The sequence below is a fragment of the Salvelinus fontinalis genome, chromosome 20 (genome assembly GCF_029448725.1).
Source record: "Salvelinus fontinalis isolate EN_2023a chromosome 20, ASM2944872v1, whole genome shotgun sequence".
NCBI lineage: Eukaryota > Metazoa > Chordata > Actinopteri > Salmoniformes > Salmonidae > Salvelinus > Salvelinus fontinalis.
The window spans coordinates 23,586,569-23,597,619 of NC_074684.1; the positions used below are offsets into that span (position 1 = coordinate 23,586,569).

General features: G+C 44.7%; 1 protein-coding gene across 1 annotated transcript in view; it reads right to left on the bottom strand.

Annotated features, from left to right (window-relative positions):
* LOC129817545 (cyclin-dependent kinase 19-like) overlaps positions 1 to 10,505 on the bottom strand; it is a 68,307-nt gene extending 57,802 nt beyond the window's left edge. Inside the window, exon 1 of the mRNA XM_055872921.1 lies at positions 10,238 to 10,505. Coding sequence (XP_055728896.1) covers positions 10,238 to 10,365 — 128 coding nt within the window. The 5' untranslated portion in view covers positions 10,366 to 10,505. The remainder of the gene's footprint in view (positions 1 to 10,237) is intronic.
* Between the last annotated feature and the right edge of the window lie 546 nt (positions 10,506 to 11,051).

The window sequence follows — 11,051 nt, forward strand, 5'->3', positions numbered from 1 at the left end:
TTTCCATTTAAAATGTATGTCAAACAAAAACAAATAAATGCTAAGTTTAACAAACTATACAATTCTATACACAATGACTACTTTTAACAATTTCCAATGAAAATTTGACAAAAACACATTTCCTTGAAGAACAGTGCATATGCAAAGTTTGGTAACAGAATGACGGTTTGTGCTGTAACTGCTGTCATTCTGTTTCCAAACTTTGTATCTGCACTGTACTTCAAGTAAATGTGTTTTTGTCAAATCTTAAGTGGAAATTGTTAAAAGTAGTCATTGTGTATAGAGTTGTATGGTTTGTTAAATTTTAAATAATTGTTTTTTGTTTTGCAAATATTTTAAAGTTTTAAAAAATCTGAGTCTCAGAATCATTCTGTTATCGTGGAATTGCCCTTTTCTGAACATTGGCTAGGTCAACAATACATATTGTAGGGCCTTGTTGAGCAGTATGACTATATACAGTGCCTTCGGAAAGTATTCAGACATTTTCCACATTTTATTACGTTACAGATCTATTCTAAAAAGGATGAAATAAAACAATTCCCTCAGCAATCTACACACAATACCCCATAACGACAACGTGAAAACAGGTTTTTAGAATTTTAGCAAATGTATTAAATACATAAACCAGAAATACATAATTTACATAAGTATTCAAACCCGAAATTGAGTTCAGGTGCATCCTGTGGTAAATTCAATTGATTGGACATGATTTGGAAAGGCACACACCTGTCTATATAAGGTTCCACAGTTGACTGCATGTCAGAGCAAAAACCAAGCTATGAGGTCGAAGGAATTGTCCGTAGATCTCAGAGACAGGATTGTGTCGAGGGACAGGTCTGGGGAAGGGTACCAAAACATTTCGACAACATTGAAGGTCCCCAAGAACACAGTGGCCTCCATCATTCTTAAATGGAAGAAGTTTGGAACAACCAAGACTCTTCCTAGAGCTGGCCGCCCTGCCAAACTGAGCAATCGGGGGATAACGGCCTTGGTCAGGGAGGTGACCAAGAACCCGATGGTCACTCTGACAGAGCTCTAGAGTTCCTCTATGGAGATGGGAGTACCTTAAGGACAAATATCTTTGCGGCACTCCACCAATTAGGCCTTTATGGTAGAGACGGAAGCCACTCCTCGGTAAAAGGCACATGACAGACCACTTGGAGTTTGCCAAAAGGCACCTTAAGACTCTCAGACCATGAGAAACAAGATTCTCTGGTCTGATGAAACCAAGACTGAACTCATTGGCCTGAATACATGGTGGTGGCAGCATCATGCTGTGGGGGTGTTTTTCAGTGGCAGGGACTGGGAGACTAGTCAGGATCAAGGCAAAGATGAACGGAGCAAAGTACAGAGGGATCCTTGATGAAAACCTGCTCCAGAGCGCTCAGGACCTCAGACTGGGGTAAGGTTCACCTTCCAACAGGATGACAACCCTAAGCACACAGCCAAGACAATGCAGGAGCGGCTTTGGGAAAAGTCTGTGAATGTCCTTGAGTGGCCCAGCCAGAGCCCGGACTTGAACCCAATCGAACATCTCTGGAGATACCTGAAAATAGCTGGGCAGCAACGCTCCCCATCCAACGTGACAGAGCTTGAGAGGATCTACAGAGAAGAATGGGAGAAACTTGTAGTGTCATACCCAAGCAGACTCAAGTCTGTAATCGCTGCAAAAGGTGCTTCAACAAATTACTGAGTGAAGGGTCTGAATACAGTAAATGTGATATTTCCATTATTATTATTTTTTTTAAATAAATTATCAAAATTCTTTTTGGGGGGGGGCGGCTTTGTCATTATGGGGTATTGTGTGTAGATTGTTAAGGGAAAAAACTATTTAATACATTTTTGAATAAGGCTGTAAAGTAACAAAATGTGTAAAAGTCAAGGGGTCTGAATACTTTCCGAAGGCACTGTATAGGCTATCTGCATGTTGACAGAGACACCAGTCGTGTAGTGGTGCCTGGAGAAGTGGGTATACTCAAATTTTGTCAAAAGCATCCCGAACAACGAAGGAAAAGCGCCCTGTGTGAAAAATTCTATGACAAACAGTGACACACCTAAAATTATAAATCCCATATTGGTATTTCAGTCAGGCCAACCCAAGCTGGTGGCCCCGTGTGGCTCAGTTGGTAGAGCATGGCGCTTGCAACGCCAGGGTTGTGGGTTTGATTCCCACGGGGGGCCAGTACAAAAAAAAAAAAGTATGAATGTATGTACTTGTAAGTCGCTCTGGATAAGAGCGTCTGCTAAATGACTTAAATGTAAATGTAAAATGTAAGCTGTACTGTGCGAGTAGGCTAATAGTAGGCCTACTATTGAAATAGATAAGAGGCTGTCAACTGAGTCAGAAATTCATAGATTTCTGAGGCACACTTTTTTAATAGAAAAACACTGGATGTTCTAAGTCCACAACAACACTTAAACCACATCAGGAGACCACTTTTGACGTCTGGGAAAATCACATTATTTGTATTTATTTTTGAGTGTATTTACCCTTTAATTCAAATATGCAGGCACCTAGCACTGTTGTTTCTGTAGAGCACATGAGATGGAGTTTGCAAAACAAATGGCCACTGGATTGATGCAAATAATCATGATATCATATAATTCTGCCAGGTAGGCATAGACTACTTTGTAGCTAGTAAACATTTAATTGAGAACGTTTTCGGCAAAGCCTTTCCATCTACCAGAAGACAGTTAGGCCTATCATTAGCATGGCTATATTTTTCCTCTTCCTTAATTGTTTGAGACCTGGACATTTTACTTCATATTATGAGGCATGTCTTACTTTGCTTCAAAGTAGCCTATAACTGTCACGATCGTGTGGCTACAAACGTTGTGCACAAACATACAGGCTACTAACGTTCTTACATAGACAATTACCCACAATCAATGAGAGCCTATGGCTACCCCAAATAAGGCTCCCAATCAGAGACAACCGAAATCAGCTGTCTCTAATTGGGAACTCATTCAGGTAACCATAGACTCTCCTAGATAACAAACCAACATAGACAACGCTAGACATATTCACTCAACACAAAACCATATACTCCACCCCATAACCCCTTTACCAAATAAACACCCAAAACCAACAAAAACATAAACATTCCCCATGTCACACCCTGACCTAACTAAAATAATAAAGAAAACAAAGAATAATAAGGCCAGGGCGTGACATAACCCCCCCTTGAGGCGCGAACTCCGGGCGCACCATACACAGTCTAAGGGAGGGTCTGGGTGGGCTCCCCTCCACGGTGGCGGCTCCGGCTCTGGTCGTAGTCCCCACGTCACCACAGTACCTAACCACCTCCTAGGCTTCCTCCAAACGACCCCCCTCCACCTTAACCCCATTGCATTCAGGGGCAGTTCCGGACTAAGGGGCAGTACCAGGGTAAGAGGCAGTACCAGGGTCAGGGGCAGTACTAGGGTCAGGGACAGTACCAGGGTCAGGGGCAGTACCAGGGTAAGGGGCAGCACCAGGGTAAGGGGCAGCACCAGGGTAAGGGGCAGCACCAGGATAAGGGGCAGCTCCGGACTGAAGAATGGCAGCTCCGGACTGAGGGACTGCAGCTCCGGACTAAAGGACTGCAGCTCCGGACTGAGGGATGGCCCATGGCTGGCTGACGGATCTGGCTGCTCATGGCTAGCTGACGGATCTGGCTGCTCATGGCTAGCTGACGGATCTGGCTGCTCATGGCTAGCTGACGGATCTGGCTGCTCATGGCTAGCTGACGGATCTGGCTGCTCATGGCTAGCTGACGGATCTGGCTGCTCATGGCTAGCTGACGGATCTGGCTGCTCATGGCTGGCTGACTGATCTGGCAGATCCTGTCTGGTTGGCGGCTCTGGCAGATCCTGTCTGGTTGGCGGCTCTGGCAGATCCTGTCTGGTTGGCGGCTCTGGCAGATCCTGTCTGACGGACGGCTCTAGCGGCTCCTGTCTGGCTGGCGGCTCTAGCGGCTCCTGTCTGGCGGACGGCTCAGTGGGCTCATGGCAGACGGGCGGCTTTGCAGGCTCATGGCAGACGGGCGGCTTTGCAGGCTCATTGCAGACAGATGGCTCAGATGGCGCTGGGGAGACGGATGGCTCAGATGGCGCTGGGGAGACGGATGGCTCAGATGGCGCTGGGGAGACGAGCAGTTCAGTCATCGCTGTGCAGACGGCAGACTCCTGCCGGCTGAGGCGCACTGTAGGCCTGGTGCGTGGTGCCGGGACTGGTGGCACCGGGCTGGGGACACGCATCTCAGGGCTAGTGCGGGGAGCAGGAACAGGGCATACTGGACCCTGGGGACGCACATTAGGCCTAGTGCGTGGGGCCGGAACTGGTGGTACCGGACTGGGGACACGCATCTCAGGGCTAATGCGGGGAGCAGCAACAGGATGCACAGGACTCTGGAGACGCACAAAAGGCTTAGTGCGTGGTGCCGGAATTGGTGATACCGGGCTGGAGACACGCACCATAGGACGAGTGCGTGGAGGAGGAACAGGGCTCTGGAGACACACTGGAAGCCTGTTACGTGGTGTAGGCACTGGTGGCACTGAACTGGGGCGGGGAGGTGGCGCCGGAAATACCGGACCGTGCAGGCGTATTGGCTCCCTTGAGCATTGAGCCTGACCAACCTTACCTGGTTGAATGCTCCCCGTTGCCCGACCAGTGCGGGGAGGTGGAATAACCCGCACCGGGCTATGTAGGCGAACCGGGGACACCATGCGTAAGGCTGGTGCCATGTAAACCGGCCCGAGGAGACGCACTGGTGGCCAGATATGTAGGGCCGGCTTCATGACATCCGGCTCAATACTCAATCTAGCCCTGCCAGTGCGGGGAGGTGGAATAACCCGCACCGGGCTATGCACACGTACAGGAGACACCGTGCGCTCTACTGCGTAACACGGTGTCTGCCCGTACTCTCGCTCTCCACGGTAATTACAGGGAGTAGGCGCAGGTTTCCTACCTGACTTCGCCACTCTCCCTTTAAGCCCCCCCCCAAAGAAATTTTTTGGGTTTTCCCACAGGCTTCCTACCGCTTCGTCGTGCTGCCTCCATTCGCCGGTATCCCTCCTCGCACTGCGCCAGAGAATCCCAGGCGGGCTCCGGCACTCTCCCTGGGTTGATCGCCCACCTGTCGATCTCCTCCCACGTAGTGTAACCCAGATCCTTTGTAGGTTCCTTTTCCTGTCTCCGAGCTAGCTCCTCATATCGCCGCCTCTCTGCTTTCGCTGCCTCCAGCTCAGCTTTGGGGCGGTTATATTCTCCTGGTACCTCCCGGTCTAAAATTTCCTCCCATGTCCATGAATCCTTGTATTTCTCCTGTTGCCGCTGGTCATGCCGCTTGGTCCTATGGTGGGTAATTCTGTCACGATCGTGTGGCTACAAACGTTGTGCACAAACATACAGGCTACTAACGTTCTTACATAGACAATTACCCACAATCAATGAGAGCCTATGGCTACCCCAAATAAGGCTCCCAATCAGAGACAACCGAAATCAGCTGTCTCTAATTGGGAACTCATTCAGGTAACCATAGACTCTCCTAGATAACAAACCAACATAGACAACGCTAGACATATACACTCAACACAAAACCATATACTCCACCCCATAACCCCTTTACCAAATAAACACCCAAAACCAACAAAAACATAAACATTCCCCATGTCACACCCTGACCTAACTAAAATAATAAAGAAAACAAAGAATAATAAGCCCAGGGCGTGACAATAACCAAAACCCCACCATAGAAAGACGGAGGCAGTTATTTCATAAAGACTTCCTCATATGTGCTCCCCTGTTCTATTGGTTTTCAAATAAACTTTAATTGTCTAGCAGCCAAAAGTATTATCCTAGTCATATTAGCAACCCATGATAGTTGTTGCATCTTTAGATCTCCTGTCTTTCTAAATTTCAAACAGATATTTCCATTTCTGCCCATTAAACCTCTTGCATGTGCAGTGAGGATATTAGAATGGATTTTTCACCTCCTCCCAGCTGCCCACTGCACTGAGGCTAGGAAACACTGTCACCACCGATCAATCCACGATAATCGAGAATTTCAATAAGCATTTTTATTCGGCTGGCTTTGCTTTCTACCTGGCTACCCCTACAACGGCCAACAGCTCTGCACCACCCGCAGCAACTTGCCCAAGCCCCCGCACTTCTCCTTCACCCAAATCCGGATAGCTGATGTTCTGAAAGAGCTACAAAATCTGGATCCCTACAAATCAGCTGTGCTAGACAATCTGGACCCTCTCCTTCTAAAATTATCCGCAACACAATTGTTGAAACGCCTATTACTAGCCTATTCCACCTCTCTTTCGTATCGTCTGAGATCCCTAAAGATTGGAAAGCTGCCGCAGTCATCCCCCTCTTCAAAGGGGGAGACACTCTAGACCCAAACTGTTATAGACCTATATCCATCCTGCCCTGCCTTTCTAAAGTCTTCGAAAGCCAAGTTAACAAACAGATCACCGACCATTTTGAAACCCACCGTACCTTCTCCGCTATGCAATCTTGTTTCCGAGCTGGTCATGGGTGCACCTCAGCCACGCTCAAGGTCCTAAACGATATCATAACCTCCATCGATAAAACACAGTACTGTGCAGCCGTCTTCATCGACCTGGCCAAGGCTTTCGACTCTGTCAATCACCGCATTCTCATCGGCAGACTCAACAGCCTTTGTTTCTCAAATGACTGCCTCGCCTGGTTCACCAACTACTTCTCAGATAGAGTTCAGTGTGTCAAATCGGAGGGCCTGTTGTCCGGACCTCTGTCAGTCTCTATGGGGGTGCCACAGGGTTCAATTCTCGGGCCGACTCTTTTCTCTGTATACATCAATGGTGTCGCTCTTGCTGCTGGTGATTCTCTGATCCACCTCTACGCAGACGACACCATTCTGTATACTTCTGGCCCTTCTTTGGACACTGTGTTAACAAACCTCCAGACGAGCTTCAATGCCATACAACCCTCCTTCTGTGGCCTCCAACTGCTCTTAAATGCAAGTAAAACTAAATGCATGCTTTTCAACTGATAGCTGCCTGCACGATTAGCATCACTAGTCTGGATGGTTCTGACTAAGAATATGTGGACAACTACAAATACCTAGGTGTCTGGTTAGACTGTAAACTCTCCTTCCAGACTCACATTAAGCGTCTCCAATCCAAAATTAAATCTCGAATAGGCTTCCTATTTCGCAACAAAGCCTCTTTCACCCATGCTGCTAAACATACCCTCGTAAAACTGACTATCCTACTGATCCTTGACTTCGGCGATGTCATTTACAAAATAGCCTCCAACACTCTACTCAGCAAATTGGATGTAGTCTATCACAGTGCCATCCATTTTGTCACAAAAGCCCCATATACTAACCACCACTGCAACCTGTATGCTCTTGTTGGCTGGCCCTCGCTTCATATTCGTCACCAAACACACTGGCTCCAGGTCATCTATAATTCTTTGCTAGGTAAAGCCCCGCCTTATCTCAGCTCACTGGTCACCATAGCAACACCCACCCGTAGCACGCGCTCCAGCAGGTATATTTCACTGGTCTTCCCCAAAGCCAACTCCTCCTTTGGCCGCCGTTCCTTCCAGTTCTCTGCTGCCAATGACTGGAACGAATTGCAAAAATCACTGAAGCTGGAGACATATATCTCCCTCACTAACTTTAAGCATCCGCTGTCAGATCAGCTTACCGATCACTGCACCTGTACACAGCCCACCTGTAAATAGCCCACCCAACTACCTCATTCCCCAAATTGTTATTTATTTTTGCTATTTTTGCACCCCATTATCTCTACTTGCACATCATCATCTGCACATCTATCACTCCAGTGTTAATGCTAAATTGTAATTATTTCGCCACTATGGCCAATTTATTGCTTTACCTCCCTAATCTTACTACATTTGCACTCACTGTATATAGATTTTTCTATTGTGTTTTTTTTTTCTTGTGTTATTGACTGTACATTTGTTTATCCCATGTGTAACTAACTCTGTGTTGTTGTTTTTGTCGCACTGCTTTGCTTTATCTTGGCCAGGCCGCAGTTGTAAATGAGAACTTGTTCTCAACTGGTTAAATAAAATAAAAATAAAAATGTTTTATTGTTATGGCGTATACCTCCACTACATTACTTTGATAAGCATTGTTGAGATTAAGAAGTGAGTATATGCAATGGCCACAAAAAAATATGTATTCCTGCATATACCCTCCACTACACCACTGAGAGACACTATCCAGGATGTTTACTACTAACTAAATAGTGGGCAATGCTATCAATAGCCTAGTAGCCTACAAATGACATGAATGAATACGCAAACTGTGAAAAAAAACGACTTCTTTGTCAGACTACTCGAACGACAGGTGAAGCTACCTGTACGAAGGCGCAGGAAATGCAAGGAACGGAACACCAGAAGGCCCTTTCACTCCAGAAGCCCCTATGCCAAATCACCAGTTGGCTCTAAAGAGAAAAATCACCCTCAACTGTTTGATTGCCATTCAAATTGTGCAATCAAACTGCTGCTCATGCTCCGAAGCGATATTATTTATAACAATGTTTTATCAGGTATCCATATCCCAGGTGGGGGTGGAAGGTCCTATATATAGGGGCAGTACTCAGTGACATCACTTCCTGAAACAGGAGGTAAAAAATGTATAACATAGTTTCACAATATTACCCACCGGAGAAAAGGGAAACTTTCTTGGACAAATTTCTGGAGGGTGGACAATGTGCTCAAGGCAGCTTCATGTACAAATGCAAATTTACCCACCCCCGCTCAGGACAAAGATTTAAGATCAAGGGCCTGATTACCTGCATGTAAACCAATGTTATTTACATGTTGAAATGTCCTTGGTGGTCTGTCTTACATTGGGAAAACCCGTAGAAGCCTTAAGACATGGATCAGTGAGCATCACAGCAATATTCGGACAGGTGAGACAAAAAATCTGGTTGCTGTTCCTTTTGTACAAGCTGGACATCCTATTAGTTCTCAGATACATTGGAATAGAAATTGTCAAGATGTCATGCAGGGGAGAGGACATTGACAGGAAACTTCTTCAAAGGGAATCTTTCTGGATCCACAGGCTCAACACACTCTCCTCTTGGCCTTAACGAGCAGTTTGACTTGAAACCATTTTTATAATTTCATTATGTCCAAATTGTGTTTTTTTTATCCTAAAATAATATTTTATGTGTATGTATATTACTGTAAATATTGATCACATTCCTTATGTATGATCATATATTTTGATACACTGAATGTTTATATTGTGAAACTATGTTATATATTTTTTTACCTCCTGTTACAGGAAGTGATGTCACTGAGAACTGACACAATATATAGGACCATCCAACCCCACCTGGGATATGGATGCCTGATGAAGACCTCAGGGTCGAAACATTATAAATAAATATCACCTGGGAGCATGAGCAGCAGTGTTTTCCGTGATAGTGATCTACCCTTCTTAAAACCGATATAGGCTTATATTTCCACTTTCCCTCCAATTTGGGGAGACACCAGATGACCCAGGCATATCATGAGATTGGTGCACAAATGAGAATGAAACACAGCAAAATCGCTTGCTTGCTGCAGGGGGGAAAAATAAAAATGTAAATGGTATTTTCAATTATCCCACATAAATGTTGGTGACATTGCAAAGTAAATGGTCAATTAGGAACAACAGCACAAATTTGAAAACTATTATAAGTGTACGTTTGATATGGGTATTGTATCCATATGTTATTAGAAAAACGTAATAATACAGTAATAGCCAAAAATAAATATATTCTCTCTCTCTATATATATATACACACACTTATTTGTTTTGCATTTAAGCACCAAAGGGAGTTTAGCATTACATCGAGTTCGACTATGCAAGTGCTCTTGAGAGAGCTTGGCAATAATAGGATGATTATTTTAGACTAAGCCAAATTGAACAAGATCAGAGAATATCATTACGCCTACACATTCCTACTGGTGATATTAGGCAAATAACTAATGTTGATAGTAGCCTGCGCTTCCATGAACAGTGTGTCAAATAATAAACATCATCACTGTGTTGTTGTGGGGGAGGACCGTTGAGTGAGTGTGAGTGCGTACATGAAAACAAAAACACAGACACGGGCAGCGCTCAGGGTAGTTAAAATCTATTCTCTGCTTTGTTCAACGTGCAAGGAGATGTAGCCTAGTCTTGATAAGGCATTCTGCAATCAGCTTATTGAGTACACAATAACGTTATCTGAATCTTACCCGTCTTTGCGCTTAGCTTTATAAACGTGCCCGTAGGTGCCTCGACCCACTTTGCAACCTTCATATTCGAACAGATCTTCTACCTTCTCTCGTTCGGCTGCGAGCTTTGTTTTGAAGTCGTAATCCATTTTCACACATAAATATTTCTTAATTTACAATAAAATAAAATATTAATTATAACATGCATTAATTAAATAATATGGTCGTTTTATTCCCCCACCATTTCCTTGTTTGGGATTTTGGTCTGCTCCGCTTAATGTTCACTGGCTCGTTGACGTATCTAATTGACACGCAAGGCTTTCTGGGGAGCGTAGTTTACAAAAGCATTATCAACGTGGAAGTTAAAGGTCTGTGAAACTACACTCCGCATTTCGCGCTGCAGTTACTGCACTTGCGTACTCATGAACGCGCTCAGAAAATGTTTGGATCAGTTGTAACATTTCATGTTTTGTATACAAGAAATGTGTAATCCTTTTGAAGTTTGACCGAACATGTGCAGGTCTCCAATATGTGTTTGAATAGAAAATAGGTATATTGAAGTAGCTTCAACTGGAGGGATAGGTTGTACTATACAATCCCACCTGTGACATCTATTAGTTTTAGCCTTTTGCTTTTACACGAGAGAGGTAGGCTACATGTAGCAAATATGCATGTAATTTGTAATCTGTAAAAAAAAAATATGCATATGCAATCATATTACACTATTATGACATCCACCATAACTCGTTTATGAAGAACAGAAGTAGGCCTAGATACTTTTATTAATTGTATTTATTACGTTTATTTGGCAGGGACAATGAACAACAAAAACATG